Below are 19,897 nucleotides of genomic sequence, written 5' to 3'. Positions count from 1 at the left end.
TGTGATGAGACATGTGGATGTGAGTTTCACAGCTCACTAGCAAAGTCTCAGGAAGGCTGTCTGCTTATCTCCAAGAACCTCCATCAAACAGCCCCTCGTACGCAGCACAGCAGAGTCGCGGCTCCCGTGTGGGGCCTCCTCTAACGGCCCTGACAACAGGTAGTGAGTGGTCTTCTGCTAAGGCGCGCATCCCACTGCGTGAGGAGGAAGGATCTCGGTTTGTGAGTGAGCCTTCTTGACCACTCGGGGTCAGCATCGCAGCTGTGTTTTTCCCTCTTAAAGTTCACATTACAGCAACTATAATGAAATGATGGAAAACTGTTTCTTTGTGAAAAATGACAATCGAAAGAAGAAAGCTACTGAAAGATGAAAAGGCAAGTCATTTAGATAATCATGTAAGTCACCCATGAGTCTGGAGGAAAACCTTCTTCTATCTAGAGAAGAGCCTATATAAACATTTGTAGGCTCAAAAAAACCTTGGAACCTTTGAAATGTTAATGCATATATGAAATCTGAAAAAGTAGAAGGGAAAATGAGCTACCTTTTTCAAGTGTTCTTCTGTGGGGTCAGGCACTTCATTTAATCCCCAGTCAACTATCTGCCCCGAGAGGTCATTAGTACCATTTGAGGTGGGAGTGAACTGTGGCCCAGTGGATGAAGAACTTGCTAAAAGTTAAGCTGCTACTAGAGTGGCAGAGGGTTCTTTCGGGTGCAGTTGAGTATCAGTTACAAATGCCCTTGTAAAATCTGTCTGGCATCCTCGTACGATAATTTAAATATTTATTGAACTCTGTTGTGCGCCATATACTTTCCTAGGTTCTGGGGATGCAGTGTTGAAGACCGAAGTCCTCTAATGAACTTAAATTTTAGTGGCGAAATCATACTCACATTCACAAAGGATGTGCAGACAAACACATAATAAATTGAGACCACAGTAAGTGCTAAGAAGAAAATGAACCATGGTAATGAGATAATGATGGAGACGAGTCAGAGTCGGCCATCTGAGGAGTGACATTTGAGCTCAGATCTGATCAAATAAGCAGGAGCCAACATTTGAAGGTGGGCAGAGAGAACATTCCTGGAAGAAAGAACATCTGGTGCAAAAGCCCCAAGTGGGAAAAAGCTTGGTAGGTTGGGGAAGGAGGGAGAGAATTCCAGTATCTCTGGAGTGGTGTAAGGGGCAGAAACCAGAACGTGTAGGGCTTCACAGGCCATGGTAAGGTATCTGGATTTCATTGTTAGTGCCATGAGGAGACACTGGAGAGTTTTNGGGGAAGGAGGGAGAGAATTCCAGTATCTCTGGAGTGGTGTAAGGGGCAGAAACCAGAACGTGTAGGGCTTCGCAGGCCATGGTAAGGTATCTGGATTTCATTGTTAGTGCCATGAGGAGACACTGGAGAGTTTTAAACAAACAAGGTAGTGGTTTGATGTAATCACTGTTTCAGAAAGAATGCCGGCTGTATGGGGAGAAGGGACAGTAGGGAGGGTAAAAGATGTTGGTGGATTGGGCAAGGGTGTAGCAACAGACAGAGAGAGGAATAATAATGTTCAGGATCTATTTTAGAGACGGAGCCAACAGGAACTGCCAACAAGCTCCATGTAGGGGTTGAGGGAAAGAGCTATCAAGGTGACTTCTAGTTAGTGACCCAAACTACATCGATGGTTGTGTTAAAAGGGCCACTGATACTTCAGTCTAGTGCTCAGCAACAGTGATGCGAAAGAAGATAAAAATGTGTGAGTCATTCGCACATAGGTGGTATTTAAGCCTTCGGGCTAAATGGGCTAACCTAGAGAGAATGAAGATAGAGAACATTCCTGAGCCCTGAGATCCTACCCATTTAGAGGAGAAGCCAGCAGAGGGAAGAGAGGGACTGGCCAGTGGAGGAGGAAAATTTGAGTATGATGCCATATATTGAAGCTCAGAATCAAGTGTTTGAGGAAGGCAGACGTGGTCAGTTGTGTCCAGCACTGCTGAGAAGATAAGCAAGAGAGAAGGCAGAGAAAACGATTGAATTTGGTAAGAGAGAGGTCCTTGGTGACCTTGAAAAGAGTCATTTCAGTAGACAAGAATCAGGTTGAGGGAGGAGTAAGAGGTAAAGATGGGGAATATACATAACTCTCCTGAGAGCTCTGCTTTCGGGCGGAGCAGAAAACATGACAGTAGCTGGATCACAAAGCCTTCATTTGGATTTTTGTCTGTTAATAGCATAGGCTGCACCTATCTCACTTTTCAATTTTGGGTTTTTTTTTTTTTTAATCCTTCAGATATTTCCTCTATCTGGAGTCTCACACTGTACTTTGTTTTACAAGTTTCCCTTAAGACAGCTAATTCTTGATTTACTATTTTTATACTCACAATATGTTTAGAACACAAAATAATACAGCTCTAAATATAGACTATCGAGAGCTCAGAAGTACCAAACCTAGCTTTAGAAGGCAGATGCACTCAACTAAAATGGAAATTACAGGTGTTTCAAGAAAAGCCCTAGGATCTGTGGTGGTACTGAAAACTTTCTGGGATTATTATTATGTTATCTTCTTGATGTAACGTAACATTTACAATAAAGTTGTTAAATTGTTACTGTGTCACTACCCTATAGCAACACAGTAATGGCTCTAGAGAAGACAGTATAAAAAAAAAAACACAAAAAAACCTGCAGAATGGGTATGTAGGCTTTTATTCAGGAAACCATTCTTGTAACCATAAAGATCTCTTTAAAACAAATAGCTGTCCCAAGTATCTTTGTTAGTGATCCAAAACGAAGAAAAATTAACTATAAATGAACAGATTTCAGCACAAAAAACAAGTCTTCTGAAGTTTTTAGCAGAGACCTAATTACATTATCTTCTAAATTTGACTCATAATTAATATGAAAACCATAATTAATACAGGTGACACTGTACTTTGCCGAGGTAAAGAAATATATTTGGTCTTAGAATCCCATTTGATCACAAAACTTTACTGAATGAAAGAAAAATTTAAATCTCAGAAAAAAGAGCCATGAAAAGATAGACATTATATATAATTTAAAAACATCAGGTACAAAATGTAAAATCATTTGAATAGAAGAAAATGCTATAAAAGCAGAGGGTTGTCAAAACAGAATATAAGAGATATTCTGAAACCAATGAAAAATCAAGATCATCAAGTAGTAGCAACTATTTCTAATGCGTAACAGACACTGAAATGCCAAGGGGAAAATGAACAGAACTATTTCCTGAGGTGGAGAGGAAACAGAGGAAGGAAGGATAGAGGTGGCTTTAGAATTGCAGAGACACAGAAAATTAACTTACCACCTTCTTTAAAGACAAGTGAGAATCTCTTAGGAGAATTTAAGCACCATTAGAAGGCACATCTTATGGCAGTTAATGCAATGCTTCGTATTTCAGTGGAAAACTATTTCAAAGGTGAAAATGGTGTCGGAATCAGAAACATATTCTGCTGAGACACGAGGTAATTGACACTCTCCCGAACTGGAAAAACAAACATTTCATAAAAAGACATATAAAGTTATTGGCTGAATCAAATTTGTTGTACAAATACTTCATGCCTAGTCAAATAGCTTACCAGCCGCCACAACCCTGGGATCCTCGTGAGACTGATGTCTCCCAGCTGCACGACTGTCTGCACTCTCATTCCACCAAAGAACATGAACTGCAGAAATAAACCAAAAATAGCTTCTAAAGACTATGGCGTTACTACTAGTAAGAAATACAGAAAAGTTAATCAGAAACATTAAGTCTTGTTCTTTAAATCAAAATGGCAAATATCCAAAAGGTAAAATTAAGTATGTTAGTAGTAAGATTTCCGAGGGGGTCAGAGATTTGGGATTATAAATTAATTAATCAAGCTGGTTTTATAGATGAAAAAAAGGAAGGCTGGAAAGAAAAAGTAAGTAACACCACTAAAGACACAATCAAGGCTAGACCCAAGTTTTAGGACTTCCTACTATGTTTTACTTTATTTTTTAAAAAAGCAAGATTATAAAAAAAAGTGTTTACTACTGAAAATTTTGATGATACAAAGAAAAAAAGCATAATTTTTAACAACCCAGAGAAAACCTCTACTAATATTTAGTGTATTTCCTTTAAAAAATGAGTAAAGTCAGATTAGGGTCTTACTGTATATTATGCTTAGTAGTGTTTTTAAAAATCAACGATGCTTATTTTCCATGACAGTAACCTTAATTTTTAATGACTGTGTGAATTCCTTCTTGTGACTTTTTTATTCCAACCCCTTATTGGTGATTATTTATATTATTCAAAATATTTCAGGGTTCTACAAATACTGAGATTTTTTTTAATAATTCAAGGTAATGTACATTAGTTGTATAGATTTTGGAAAATGCGGATAAACAGAAAGCAGGAATCATTTCTAATCCTACCACCCTAAAATAACCACTTTTCTGTTTTAGTGTATCTCTATATTTATGTATATACGTGTTTTTGTATGTTTACATATTTATATACACACAGTGTATATGCTATATAAGGTCCAGGACCTAGATGATGTACATCTGTGTGTTACAAGTATATTATATACACATTACATAGGGTCATAACCACATTGTTTCCAACATTTCCTTATTGTAAACAATGTTGACATAAACTTCCTTAGAGCAGCAGCTGCATGTGTAGCTATAATAATAACAATGTCAAAGACAACTACTACTAACATTTTTGGGGTGCTTACTATATGCCAGGCCTGGTTCTAAGAGTTGTGCATGTATTAACTCATTTAATTTTCACAAGAGTTGTGCATGTATTAACTCATTTAATTTTCACAATAATCTTAGGGTATTATTATCATTATCTTATCGATGAGCAAGATAAGGCACCGTAAGGTGAAGTTAACTCATGTGAAGTCACAAAGATAGTAAGTGATGGAGCTGGGATTTAAAGCCAGGCAGTTTGTATCTGATTATTTCCTCAATATGAACTCCCGAAATTTAAACTGAGAGAACCAAAGAGTATTTTGTATATACTTCTATACGTACAGCGTACAGATTATACACTGTCCTCCAGAAATTATGTCCTGTTTATACTCAGCATATTACTATTCTCCTATGCTGAGAATGAATTTAAGATTAAAAAGTGTACACGCGTTTTCAGTAGTTTTTTCATATAAAAGTTATACATGTCCATTACAAAAAAGACTTAATAAACATTAATATCATCATTAATATCATTTACATCCTTTCAAACTTCTTTCCTATATAACCTAACACATTATACACCTATGCATATTTCCTAGTATAATGGCAAAAATAATTTAAAAATCAAAGCTTTTTATTTATATTGCCAAATTGTGGGTAGGGAAAAGATTAACACAGTATGAACCCTATATATCATATGAGTACTTTTTTTTTTCAACCTATCAAATACTGTATCTATATAAGTATGTCTTCATTAGGTAAAAATGATATCTCATTATTGTCTTAATCTGTATCTTCTTTAATTTATGTATATTTAGTAGTCATGTATATATCTACCTTTGCATAAATCTTCATTTTTCTTATTGCTTTTGAAATTCATTTATGGTGTTTTGGGGAAGGCAGAAAGATAGAGACTTTTAAAAACAAGATCATCAATTGATTTTCTTTTCCTTCATTGTTTCATCTGTTTTTTGGCTAAGAAATATAGTTCTCATCCATATTATTAAACATTTATATTTTATTTTGTACACTTATATTTTATTTTAGTAATTCTATAACTTCTTTTTGTCTACACTAAAATCTATAATCCATTTGGATTCCAGTTTAGTATATGGTATGCGATAGACATCTAAGTTTCATAGTTTTTCTCCTCTTGATATATTTTCCAACTTAAAAATACATTTTCCTGTTATATTCTGATTATTTCCTTAGGATATATTGCTAGAAGTTAAATTTCTGTGTAGAGATCAGGAGCTCGGCTTTGAGTGTGTCAAGTTTGAGATGTCCACTGGACATTAAATAGGAAGTTAAGGAGGGAAATCAATATGATGAGTCTTTCAAATATTTTATTAGCTATTCTTAGTCATTTATCCTTCCAGATGAACTTTACATACATTTTTAAGAGTTTGCCATAAAACACTCTCTGAAATTCTGACTGCAGTAACATTCAACTTTAAAAGTTAAATGCCCCAAATAGATGTTTTAAAAATAAATTCATGGGGCGCCTGGATGGCTCAGTTGTTAAGTGTCCGCCTTCGGCTCAGGGCGTGATCCCGGTGTTCTGGGATCGAGCCCCACATCAGGCTCCCTGATGAGGGCCTGCTTCTTCCTCTCCCACTCCCCCTGCTTGTGTTCCCTCCTTGCTGTCTGTCTGTCTCTCTGTCAAATAAATAAATAAAATCTTTAAAAAAATAAAATAGGGGCGCCTGGGTGGCACAGCAGTTAAGCGTCTGCCTTCGGCTCAGGGCGTGATCCCGGCATTACGGGATCGAGCCCCCACATCAGGCTCCTCCGCTATGAGCCTGCTTCTTCTTCTCCCACTCCCCCTGCTTGTGTTCCCTCTCTCACTGGCTGTCTCTCTCTCTGTTGAATAAATAAAATCTTAAAAAAATAAAAATAAAAAAATAAAATAAATTCAGGGGGCACATGCCTAGCTCAGTTGGTGGAGCATACGACTCTTGATCTCAGGGTTGTGAGTTCAAGCCCCACGTTGGGTGCAGAGGTTACTTAAATAAACAAATTCAGGCGTGTATATTTACCTGTATGCTGTGTATACCCACACTGAAGTGTTAAGAGGTCATTATTAATCATGCAAATGCATTATTTCTAACATGTATAGATATTAAATAACATTTTGATTTTCTTATTCCTATGTCACTCATATATATGAATGTGTGCACACAAATATATATTTATACACATACACATATATATGAATGACATATGACATATCTATATCTATATATGACATATAAAGACCAAATTGTTAACAGTATTATCTCTAAGTAAGGGCAAATATTTTCCCCTCTTAAGGCATGTCCATCTCTTTAATATGTGTAAAAATATGTATTACTTTTTCATTTAAGACAATCTCTCTACTCCAAGTAATGTTATTTTAAAAAGTCAATAAAAGTATATTTAAAGGAAAAAAAGATGAAAGAACAGATATTTTCTTGAGGCTCTTTGCAGTTTTTTATCACTTTGATGTGTCATGGAAAGCATGACATTTTAACATTTGAAAAAAATTTGTTGTTCCAAACAAGTAAGATATAAATCAGGTTTTTTTCAACCCTTAAAATTACAAAAAACCCAAAAATTTGGCAATAAAAATTTAACTATATGCCATAATGGAAAAAAGAGACAAAAGGACCCAAGAAACTTAATAGCTAACCAGTATACTTGGCAATTGCATAGAAGAAATAGACCACAATACCTCTGTTGAGTGCTCCATATTCTGTGTGGAAAACTCCAACTAGTTTTGAGTAGCCTAGATCCACATGGGCATTAATTGCCCTTTTAAATGCATCACCCCACAGAGCTGGCCCACCTGGCTTCATCTGAAAAATAGCCAGTTCATAGACTCCTAGAGTAGGGAGAAAAATAATTATTTTACAAACGATATTCAAGAAATTTCTAATCAGGTTAGTCTGGTAGCACTGGAAGGCTGATCTACATACACAGGTGTGGACATGTACATGTTTACGTAGACATATTTATGAATTACGGCACTAGCTTTCCTTGCTTTTATGTTTAGAAAGTCCTTGTCCAAGCTTAAGGATCCGTTGTGAAGCTTATACAGAACAACAAAAAAGGGAAGATATATCAAGCTATTATCTGAAATACTTTTTTTTAAAGATTTTATTTATTCAAGAGAGAGAGCACACAAGCAGGGGGAGAGGCAGAGGGTCAGGAAGAAGCAGACTCCCCGCTGAGCTGGGTGGCTGACGTGGGGCTCAATCCCAGGACCTGAACTTCATGACCTGAGCTGAAGGCAGACGTTTAACCACCTGAGCCACCCAGGTGCCCGTGAAATATTTTTAATCTACAAATTTTGTCAATAAAACAAATATTGGGGGCGCCTGGGTGGCACAGCGGTTGAGCGTCTGCCTTCGGCTCAGGGCGTGATCCCGGCGTTATGGGATCGAGCCCCACATCAGGCTCCTCTGCTATGAGCCTGCTTTCCTCTCCCACTCCCCCTGCTTGTGTTCCCTCTCTCGCTGGCTGTCTCTGTCTCTGTTGAATAAATAAATAAAATATTTAAAAAAAAAACAAAAAACAAATATTGAGCAATTATAGTAGGACTAGGATTTTTGAACTACTGGAATCTGCACTTTCAGGTAAGATGAATAAGAAAAGCATTTTCTGATCTCCTGTATTTCTTCTTCTTTCCAATTTTGAGAGGAAATACTTTTTATTTATATAATTTCCCCCTACAGGATTCCATTTCTGATAGGAACAAACGATACAGCCAGTGATGTCATAGTTTGGTATTTTTAATTTCAACCTTTACTCCCCATGTCAACTTTTTATATTTATGCCTCAATTTTAAGAGCTTATCCAAATTGGAAAAAAAAAACCTTCATCATACAATGCTCATTGTTTTAATATGCAAAGATCTAATATTCATTCATCTGTATAATGGGGGGGGGCCAAATTCACAACCCTGGGATCAAGACCTGAGCTGAGATCGGGAGTCGGATACTCATCCGACTAAACCACCCAGGCACCCCTGGAAGTTAAGTTTTTATAGCTTGAAATCTTTAGCATTTTCTCCATCAAAGTTCAAAGTAACTAAGAGGGAAGGACTTACCTTCTTTTGCAGGCTTTTCTAACTTGCACCATGGCACGAGGTAAGTAATCTCATTCTCTTGTTCATCTATGAGAGCCAGGTTTGAAATGAGGATTTGTCGCCATTCCTTATCTTTGGCCACAGCTTTCCGAACTTCAGTTCGATGAGCAAAATTATCTAGGGGACAAAAAGGAGTAAGAAAAATAAAAACAATTTAAAATCACCTATACCTTTTTTTGGATTTCATTCAATTCAGCAAATGTTCATTGAGTCCACAATAAGGACACTGTTCTATCACTGGAGCAATCAACATAAATAGATGTGACATCTGTCCTCGAGTTTCTCATGGTCTAAAAGGGGAGTAGAAATGTAAACAGCTAATGCTAATGTCATGTAGTGGGGTTTATCGACTCTACCATTTAGTAGGTAGTTGTGTGGCTTCGGTTAAGTTACTGAATCTTTCTGTGCCCATTTCTTACTCTGTGAAATGGGGATAATGATATAGTATCTCCCTGTAGGGTTGTTTTGAAGATTAAATGAATTAGTACGTGAGAGTGGTTTTGAGCAGTGTTTGGCCCCTAGACAGCACTCAATATATATTAATTATTCTTATTATTTGAGGCATTTAAATTATAGTGCCCGTTTAGAGAAAGACTGTTTTTCTTCAGTGGTGGTGAGTGTTCAGGTCAAGGTACACTCTGAATTAAATTTGACATACATGATAGGAAGATGCACTTTTTAAGGCTCTTCTTTGAACAGCATCCAAAGAAAGAGGGCTATTTCTCTTTCTTATTATCACCATTCTTTTTACCCAGTATTTATTTCTCTTGTTTGTTATTTAAAAATTTACTAAACATTTAGGCCTAGTACTATATTTACTACTAGGATCTCATTAAGACTAATGGTAAAGGAGCTTTGTATGGTTTATATTGGGGAACTTAGAGCTTAAGTGAGTTATACCAGGACTTTACTAGTGATTTTTTTTAATGGGACCTGAGTCAGCTGGTGGCACATTAAAGCATAAATTGTGTTTTAATGGGGTTTATTCTATGCAATAGGGGAAACCCCTAAACTCGGGTCATGTTAAAAATGGAATGAACACTTTTCATATTAAAGTACTTCATGACTATTAACTTTGACACTCATGATCAAACACTAAATGAAGGTATTGAAATTCTCTGGATTTCATCAAGTCCTGATGTAGACTTCACAAGGATTAGACACTGGAGTGGCAACCATCCTAGGGATTTGTGCAACCTGTCAATCAACTTTAATATGGGGAGAACTTTGATTGCCTTTACTTCCCTAGAACAGCACAATGACAATGAATTTCCTGAAACCCTGGAATGTACAAATGACACAAAAATGACTTTCTCAACATAACAAATTATTAAATCTCAGAGTTGGGTGAGGCCTAGAAGTTAACTATCATCCCCAGCAACCTTTACTACTCTAAAGTCCCTACATACCTGAATTTTCTACTAAAATCCTGATATCCAGGCATAGCTTCAACAATAAGAAAAAACAACTCTCCCTTCCCTTATGATATTAACCTACTTGGGCTCTTGCAATCACTGCTTTAATTTTTTTCATAAATCATCTTTATGACAAACCACTGTATAAAGTCTAGTTCACAATTTTATGATTTGAAATAGGAGATGCCACACTTGCCCATTTATGGTAACATAAGGATTTGGGCAAAGGGTTGTTAAGTATACCACTGGGAGTAGGAATCACTGAATTCATTTTTTTTGTTGTTTCCCTTTTTAAAAGTTTATTTTAACCTGTGGGTATTTATACTAATCTAGATCCTAGAGCTAAGCATCAGATAACATTTAACAATGAAAATCTATACTGAATCCTGAAGCTGGAAAAATCATACCATATTTCCAAATATGAAACACTTTATTCATTTGACCTCCAAACTCTACACTCCAGAATCCAACCAATTCAGAGTATGCAGTCCGAAGGTGCATGTATTTCTTAGCATTTTCCAGAAACTCATTCATCTTTGAGGGCTTAAGGCAATAAGTACGAAATTCATAGAAAGTTCCATCGTATTGTCTGGGGCCTGTAGCAAAAGATGAGCAGACCTGAAGAGAGAAAGGCAAATTTAAATATTTTGGGAAGTTAGGGTTTATAATACTGTTACAACCAAATATGAATCTAGAAACAAAGGGCACACATTAGACTCATAATCCACATTTGTACTTCTTTTGTGATCTCTCCAACGTTCGTTTAGAGAAATGTCAATAAATATAACTAGTCTTAAGTATGCTGAATATATAGTTACTGCTTCTTAGCAGGGATCCACTGTTAGCCACTTTTTCATGAAATTTAATCATAAGAAGGCACTGGGGTCTTAAGAGTCCTTTACTCAAGAACTACATCTAGGATTCTAATAAACTTGCAGATGTCTTCCCTTATTTAGCCAATATTCCATTCTTAGTCAATACTAAAAATGTTGCAGACACGCATTTAAGTGAACTTTATAAAATATGCACGTGTTTTGGCAAGCAAAATGGAAATGTGTTATTACTAGTGAAAAACTCCCTTTTAGGTTTTTCTTAAAAATAAAAATTGCTATTTAGGTCAAAGTATTTCCCAAATCCAAAGTAGATCACTGGTAAAAGATAGGAATGGACTCTTATAAAATCTATCCAACTGCATTAGAACATGGTGGGGGACTGTATGAACGCTATAAAGGAAAAAAGTCAACGAGTTAGAATTGTCTGAATTATTATTAGGTTTAATTACAGATGCAATGTGAAGAAGGGCATTTAATCCATCCAATTTTACCAGATTGATGAAAATATCCCTTAAGAACCATTAGTTCTTGCTGTATTAGTTATATGCTACCTATATAAAGTTTTCTTCTAATTTAGTCTTCCAAATCTGAATGAACTTAGATAGGAAATACCCTGCCAGAGATTATCTTCTGTGTATATATGTGTGCATGTGTGTACATTCACACCCACACAGTCCTATGGCATTTTCACCTACAAATTCTTCTTACTGTAGGTTTGGTTATCATGTGCCAGTTTCATGAAGCTTATTTATTTATTTCTTTATTTTAGTTTCATGAAGTTTATTAATCAGAATTACCAACAGTTGGTACAAAGCTATTGACAAATTTTGGACTTATCTGACTACCTGGTACGTCAAATGAAATCAGGAGTCTTCTTTATCTGACATAATTTAGGTTAAAACACACAACTGTCTATGTATTTCATTTGTGTATAATATAATTATAATTATCTATTTGAGTTCATTCCATTCATGTCTCCTGAGTTAGGTTCCTACTGCCCAAGTGTCTAAGCTTACTTGGGAAGCAAACAGTCCTCCAAAAACTATTGCAGATAGTTCTTTTTTTGCTGGACATGCTTTTTGTGTCATTTTAACCAAATTTTAATATGAGAATGTTATCTAAATAAACAACTGCCTAGTATTATAGTTTAAAAAGTAGTATAAATAAAATATATCAGAAAACGGAACAGTGTAGTATTTATAACAATTGCTTTTAAGTCGTTTTTCAGGGAAATTGTATATATTTTTTTAAGATTTATTTATTTCTTTGACAGAGAGACAGACAGCGAGAGAGGGAACACAGGCAGGGGGAGTGGGAGAGGAAGAAGCAGGCTCCCAGCGGAGGGGCCTGATGCGAGGCTGGATCCTAGAGGCTGGATCCCAGAACGCTGGGATCACGCCCTGAGCCAAAGGCAGACGCTTAATGGCTGAGCCACCCAGGTGCCCCAAGGGAATTTGTATTTGGAAACAAAGAATAAACAATAAGAGGGAAAAGCCCACGGAAAGGATAACAGCAGTGAGATAAGTGAGTATGCTTAGGGGGAGTTGATTTTTCTTAAGAGCAGAAACTACAACTATTCGGGGGTAGGATTCATGAGTGTTCTAGGCTCCCTTACCTCCAAATAAGGGCTCATTTTCCACAGCACCGACTTCCGATTCACTTATGAGAACTGGCTGACATTCAATAATCAAAGTTCAGAATAAAGTTGTAAGGGATAACTTTTGGTCCTGCCCCAGTAGAGTGAGAATCAGGAAAGATTAAAGACTCTATTGCTAATCTTGGGTGAATGGGCCATCATTGGTTCCTCAGCCTTCAGCAGAAAGTCAGTCTCTAGAGTTGGTTCATCCCCTTCTGTTTATACCCTTTGAGAAAAGAAGTGCAAACCTACATATCAAAGAAATCTGTAGATTCACAGAATAGGCCAGGTCCCGACAGTTAAGGTTGAATCACAAAAATCTATTATGTACATTTCTCATCTAAGATTAAATGAAGTTATCATCATGTTTGCTACGAGTTTCCTGGCCCCCCGTGGCTTGGACACCGCCCGCACGATGGCAGCTGGGCAGGACGCTCCACCACCAGGGCCTTGCCCTCCTCTTTAAGGTTCTCTGCAAAACGCTCCCAAGTTGTGCACATTTCGTTAAAACTCGGGGAGGCCGGTCCTTTCGCCAGCGGCTGGTTGACCTATTCGTTTCTCCTCTACCTTCGGGCTGGAGGGGGCGGTGGCTTGTCAAAGGACAAATCAATAGGAAAGGCTCGACCGGCAAGCAGCTGGCACTGGCCCCAACTTGGCGAACGCAGCGGGGCTGGGAAGCAAATACCGAGCAGCCAGAGCTTCAGGACTGTCCTCAGGGCCGCCTGGCACCTGGGCCATAGAAGTCCGTTGACGGTTGCTCACGAGCTGGCCGGGAGGCGACACTGGCCAGCGCACCCTCCCCGACTGGTGACACCCTCCCACCCACGCATCCCAGAAAGCCCCAGCTCAGTACCAGGTCTGGGACCCGCACTGGTACTAGAATAACCTCGGCGCGCGAACCGGCTAGGCGCATGCGCGGCACTCGCGTCTAGGCGAGCAAGCCGGGTAGCGCATGCGCGGGGCCGCGAGGCCCCCCCCTCCCCCCGCCCGTCCCGGTCTTCGCTGACGCCCGCTCCCCTCCCCCAGGGCAGAGCTTGGGCACTTCTTGGTGGCCGGTACCTGAGGCGCGAGCGTCCGCGCAGCCAAACCCCTAGTCAGGCCGCTTCGGAGAGCGAGCATGGCGCGGCTTCGAGCACTAGGAAGGACAGCCAGCCGGTACTTTTAAATTCCTCCCGTTCGGGTTAACCGGCCTGGAAAAGAGCAGCGACTGGACTACTGGCGGACGCAGACTGGGGCGGGACTCGGCGGCGTCAGCTCCGCCTCTGGTGCCGAGAAGGACGGCTCGCGTCCTCCGTGGCCCAGTCCCGGGCGCGTTCGGCGGCACGTGCTCTTTGGTCCTCGGTTGTTTCCTCAGCCATTCCTACCCAAACGTCAGAGGGGACATCGGGATTGGCTGAAGGCGGAGACCGTTCCTGTTACACTTTTCTGAGCCCATCACCTTGTCTCCACGCGCTCTTGCGCAACAGTTCTTAAGAGTTCGTGTGCAGAATGCGTGTGTTTGTCCTTTTAAGGGAGTAAGATGCGTACACGCGTAATGCTGTGCATTTAAAATCGTGGAGGTTTTTGCCGTGGTTAATCTTCAGTTGGGGTGATTTACGTAAAGACTAGGGAGCCTTCACTTTTCCTCATGAAGTGCATCCTCTTTCTCTAATCGCCACCCAAGGATGACCTCGTAAGGCATCTAATAATGATTGAAATTGTATTTTTCAGGAGCTCATTGGAATGGGGACATCGAACTAAGTATTAAAAAGTAAAATAGTTTTGTAAGCCTTAAAAAAGCATACCAGCAGACCTCGGATTTTGTCCTCCGTATCCCTGATTATTGGTGCCCAGAATAACTATTTTCAGCATTTTCCACTTACTTCGTCTAATGCTTTCTTCTCTTTCTGTAAATTACAGGCTTTTTCTGGTGTGTCTTGGTATTTTCAGTTATAGATAGTATCTGTTGCTTGGAAAATGAGGATTTAGGTAAATGAGGATTTAGGTCTCTTACATACCACTCCCTCAAAATAATCTTCCCTTCCTCATCTGATAATGGGTACATTAAAAATTGTCACATTATTAATTTACAGTATATTAATGTTTACATTTTATAACCAATTACATTACATATAACACGTAATTAGTGCTTAATTAGACTCACAATTACACAATAGTTAAATTATTGCATACTATGAAATGATACTGCTTATACTATCAAGAATAGGGAATTATTACAGGGATATCACCAGTGGTTTTATTGGTTGTACCTTCTTCAAAGACTTGAATTATCTGTTCAGAGAGGCTTTTTCTTTCTTTTTTTTTTTATTTTAAAGATTTTATTTATTTATTTGTCAGAGAGAGAGAGCACAACCAGGGGGAAGCAGCAGGCAGAGCAGGCAAAGGGAGAAGCAGGCTCCCCGCTGAGCAAGGATCCTGATGGGGACTCCATCCCAGGACCCTGGGATCATGACCTGAGCTGAGGGCAGCCACTTAATGCTTAACCACCTGAGCCACTCAGGTGCCCCCAGAGGGAGGCTTTTTAAAATTATCATTCCAGAGGCGGTGATTAAGTTTTTCTGGGTGATGGGCATCGTTTTTAATCAAGTGAGACAAAACAAAGCATCATCTGTGCCTAGACGGGGTCTTTATGTTTAAGTTTATTTTCTTAGACTTTGCTCCCTCCCTGGAATTAACAATTCATTCACTCATTTCACCCATATTTATTAAATTCCTTCTATGCCTCAGGTACTTTCCCAGAAACTGGAGTACAGAGGTGAGCAAAAGGCATAGTCCCTGTCATCTTGGGACTTACAGGTTGGGGGAAATATTAATAAAGAGAAAAATATACAGGGATTAATAAATACTCTGAGAAAAAACAATGTAGGATATGAACAGTGGACAGTACTGGAGGGAGATAGCAGAGACTATTAGCTATTTCCCATTATCCATTCTCCCTGCTGCCCTCTTTTTTAAAATTAGTAATAGAACCCATGTAGCTAGGTGCAGCTGTATGACTAAGTCCTGGCCAGTGTAATGTGTTAGTGCATTTATATCCTACTATAAGTGATTGTAAAGCAGTGTAGGAGGGGCAGTTCTCTTCTTTGTTTCTTTCTTATTTCTGCATGCTGGAATATGGTTGTAATGGCTTGAATTCTTGGATTATGAGGTAGAGCTCACATGCTGGAGATGGGACAACAGGAGAGAAGAAACCTAGGTTCTGACTCCGTGGAACAGCGTGCTAGGAGTCCTGGACTTCCCATCTCCGGAGTTCTTTTACATGAGAAATCATCTTCTAGTTTAAGCTTCTGCTAAGTGGGTTACACCTGTAATCTTAATCAATAGGAGTGTGACTACATTTTTTTTCTCGCTCTTTGCTTTGTTTCTATTGTATTCCTTATAGCTATCATTTATTAATCACCAAACTCTTTGCCAAGAGAATAAATTACCATTCAATATGTTAGTGAGCCCTCTTGCTCAACTGTAGACCCCAACAGTTAAAACCGGAAATTAGACAAGACTGCTTAACTCCTGCGGTTAACTAAAACCCATTGTGCTTATTTCTTATCATACTTTCTTGAAGTATGATGAAGTTCTTTTGCAAGGATCTGGAACATTCCAAACACCACACCAGAGAAGCCCTGATAGCAATGTAATGCCTAGAAAGACGACACCCACAGGTCCTCTTTCTGCCAGAGATCATGGGACCGTCACCCATGATCACAAGGTGTCTGCTCTCTTGCATGTATCCCCCCCACCAACCTCTCCTTATAAAATTAAGTGTACATCTTGGAGGCAGAGAGGTTGGTTGTTAAGTCTTGAGCTTGCCACCTCCCCTGACTGCCAGTACCCAAAATAATTTTCTCCCTTCTCTTTTCCAAACCCTTATCTCTTGAGTTACTTCTCAGATAAACTGTGACGGGTTTATTTGACTGTTCTGCAACAGTATTGGCAAATCCAGCCAGGAGCTATGCTTTCAATTTTGTCCAGTCCCCTTCGAATTCTCTGGGACGGAATAATTAATTGGCCATGTCAGTGCACCAGGGCTTACCCATATGTTTACTGAGTTAGCAGCTGTGATGGATCTTTTGGTAACAAATATTATTAAACCTATTAATCAGCTTTTCAGTTTCATCTTCTACAGTTATCTTTGGAGAGTTCTTTGTTCTCTTGCTCCAGCGTGGATTAATTCTCTAAAATGGCATGTTAGTAATTCTGGGATCACCTTTGCTTTGTGTTGGACTTCCTATTGTCTGGATTTTGTTTCTTTTTCTTTTCTAATTTTAGGACAGGGTACATGGGAATTAAACTTTTTAGATTTGTATCTATAAAACATGCTTATTCTACCAGCCCTCTTGATTCATATTTTGGGTGGGTATAAAATTCTACATTGGAAACAACTTTTCCTCATATTTTTAAAGGCAGTACTCCATTGTATTATACCTTCTAGTAAGAAATTCATGCCATTTTGATTCCTAATTCTTTGTATGTGACTTGCTTGTTTCTGCAGTCTCTTGAAATTTTTATGTTTTTCTCTTTGTTCCTGGTGTTCTGAAATTTCACAGTAATGTGCCATGGAGTAGATATTTTTTTCATACAGTGTTCCTCACTCAGTGTAACCCTCATAATGTGGACACTCATCAATCCTGAAAATTTTTTGTTTCTTGGATTTTTAATTTTTCTTCTCAATCTTTGGAACTTCCGTTAATCAAACATTGTACCTCCACTTGATCTTCTAATTTTATTCTTTCTACTGTTTTACATCTCTGCTTTTTTGGTCTGTGGTTTTGGGGATAAAGTACCACAATTTTATCTTCTAACTCATTTATTTTAAACATACTTTCACGGTATTTATTTCCAAAGGCTCCTTTTTTTTATCCCTTCCCCAGAATATTTCTTTATTTCTCTCTCTGTCTCTTTTTAATCAGAAATTATCTCAGGACATTAATTGTAGGTGTTTATTTTTTAGTTATTGTTGTAGGTCTTCTTCCTGAATTGTTTCAAGTTTTGTTCTGTTTCATATTTCTTATCATTTGATTTGTTTTCTTCCATAATATTAGTGTTTTTCCTAAAATAGTTTTGTATTTGTAATCCTTGGTTATCAACTCATATTTTGCAGTGAGACAAAAATTTTTTGAAAGCTTTTTGAGTATGGGTGTGGCCTGTCAAATAGTGGGCTTCACTTTAGGGTTTTCTGTAGGTTATCTGTTATTTCATTGAGGGGGACAACTCCCATTTGTTTTCACCCGTAAGTAATATTTTTAAGTTTAGTCAGTTACCAAGCAAGGAAACTTCCAGATTCCCATCTGTGAGTTACAAGCCTTACTGCCAGTTTTCTGTGACTAAGGAGGGAAGAAGGCTGGATATCTCACTATTTGGTAGGTAGCCATTCACTTAATTTGTTTATGACTGGTACTACCCCTTCAACTATATCTGGTACTTCTGAATATGGTTCACCTTTTTAAGAATATATTAAAGAGGACAGGCTAAATTGCTGTAACAAATAGACACCAAATGTTTAATGTCTCAGAGACAATAGGATTTTATTTCTTGTTCCTTAAGAATCTAAAATGGGTTTTCCTCTTTGGCAGGCAGTTCTTCTATACATAGTGAATTAAAGATCCAGACTTCTACCTAGTGGTTTTGCCATCCATGGACACCCCATCATCAGCTTCATCTAGCCAACAGAAAGGTAGAGAGAATTTCCAAGATGAAAATACTTAACAGATCACTATCTGTGGATCACTGTCTATGATTTATTATCACTGTAAAATTAATGGCTATAACTTAGAGAGGAGAAATATTGGTAAGTGCAGCTAGGTGCCTAAGACAGTCTCCTGTTCTCTCACGGGTTTTAATCATCCTCAAAACCCTGTGAGTTCAACTTCACTTCCAAGTGAGGAAGGTGAAGTTCTGAGAGAATTAAATTTCTTAGGTTCACTGCTGCTAAGTGGCACATTCAAGGTCTAAAGCCAGATTATAAAACCAGTTCATTTCACCATTTATTTTAAAAATATGTGTGGTAGAATATAGCCTCTAAAAACCATTTAAAAACAGAAAATGTTTTTATGTGACATTGTGTTTTGAAACAAACCCCTGAACTGCCTAGAAGATACACAAAGTATGTTGAAAATTATCATTGTATATCCTACACTTCTGGCAAGTAGTCCAAAACTAGATAAATCTGTAATATTAAAGTAGGCTAATGTGATATAGACCAGCTGGATGGTTATTTTAGATTGGGTGGACCAACTGGGTAGTTATTTTAGATTGGGTGGACTAAGGTTGCCTGTCTAAGAAGGTAACATGAAACATGTATCGTACATACCCAAAAGTAGATGTAATGTGTCAGTATACTTTAAAAAATAATACATGGAATGCCTGTTACCCTGCCACCAGGAAAGAAATAAAATATTGTCAGTAATTTAGAAGCCCAATATATGTTCCTTTCAGGTCACATTTGCCTCCCTACAACACCTTCCCTGACGTCCTTGCTTCAAGCAACCATGACCCAGAATTTTGTGTTAATCGCATTCATTTTCTTTGAAATTCAACTACATGTGTGTATAACTATAAATAATAAATTGCATTGGTTTCCCTATTTTAGAACTTTCTATAAATGGAATCAGACTATTTTTGTCATGCTGTTAGTTGATTCTTAGCTTTGACGTAAGATTTTTGAAAATAATGTATTTTGATGCAGTCACAGTAATTAATACATTTCTCTACTATATGCTGTTCCATTGTCTGGATATATATTTTTCCATTTGATATTATGAACAAAGATGTTTTGAATTTTTAAATATATAGCTCCTGCTTCTATATGAAAAATTTCTCTAGGGCAGGGATTTTTAACCTTTTTTATGCCATTGCACCCTTTGGAAATATTTTTTAAAGATTTTATTTATTTATTTGAGAGAGAGAAAGATCTAGAGAGAGAGAGAGAGAGCACACATAAGTGGGGGAGTGGGGAAGGGGCAGAGGGAGAGGGAGAAGCAGTCTCCCCACTAAGCAGGGAGCCTGACGTGGGGCTTGATCCCAGGACCTTGGGATCATGACCTGAGCTAAAGGCAGATGCTTAACCAACTGAGCCACTCAGTCCCCCCAAACCTTTGGAAATCTTGTAGGCCTATGGAAATGTAGGGGTTGAGGGCAGGTCACTCCAAGATGGGCCACTTTGGAATGAAGATTATTTTGAGCTGAAGGCAATCAAGACCCTGCAGGCTCAAGAGAAACTTTTTCCCTTCTCT

General features: G+C 38.3%; 1 protein-coding gene across 2 annotated transcripts; it reads right to left on the bottom strand.

Annotated features, from left to right (window-relative positions):
• Positions 1 to 2,662: 2,662 nt before the first annotated feature.
• Positions 2,663 to 14,073, bottom strand: LOC100483144 (protein NipSnap homolog 3A). Of its 2 annotated transcripts, XM_034664217.1 has the most exons (7): positions 13,728 to 14,073; positions 12,648 to 12,894; positions 10,607 to 10,817; positions 8,746 to 8,901; positions 7,369 to 7,518; positions 3,569 to 3,655; positions 2,663 to 3,474 (listed from the first exon to the last, which is right to left on the bottom strand). In XM_034664217.1, the coding sequence occupies exons 2-7, from the start codon at positions 12,663 to 12,665 to the stop codon at positions 3,398 to 3,400; spliced, it is 699 nt and encodes a 232-aa protein (XP_034520108.1). In that variant the 5' UTR covers positions 12,666 to 12,894; positions 13,728 to 14,073; the 3' UTR covers positions 2,663 to 3,397. The 2 variants fall into 2 exon arrangements, with proteins under 2 accessions (XP_034520108.1, XP_034520107.1); XM_034664216.1 differs by lacking the exon at positions 12,648 to 12,894 and having other exon boundaries at positions 13,728 to 14,067.
• Between the last annotated feature and the right edge of the window lie 5,824 nt (positions 14,074 to 19,897).

The sequence above is a fragment of the Ailuropoda melanoleuca genome, chromosome 7 (assembly GCF_002007445.2).
Source record: "Ailuropoda melanoleuca isolate Jingjing chromosome 7, ASM200744v2, whole genome shotgun sequence".
NCBI classification, from domain to species: Eukaryota; Metazoa; Chordata; class Mammalia; order Carnivora; family Ursidae; genus Ailuropoda; species Ailuropoda melanoleuca.
Note: the sequence above shows the minus strand (reverse complement) of the source record. Positions and strands in the feature narration are given on the sequence as shown.

Bases quoted from the DNA above. Each gene is read 5' to 3' on its own strand.
- LOC100483144 (XM_034664216.1), bottom strand. From the start codon at position 13,787: ATGCTCGCTCTCCGAAGCGGCCTGACTAGGGGTTTGGCTGCGCGGACG. The intron at 7,519-8,745 runs GTAAGTCCTTCC...TCCCTACTCTAG, and splicing joins AGAAAAGCCTGCAAAAGAAG to GAGTCTATGAACTGGCTATT. The intron at 3,656-7,368 runs GTATTGTGGTCT...TTATTTCTGCAG, and splicing joins ATATGGAGCACTCAACAGAG to TTCATGTTCTTTGGTGGAAT.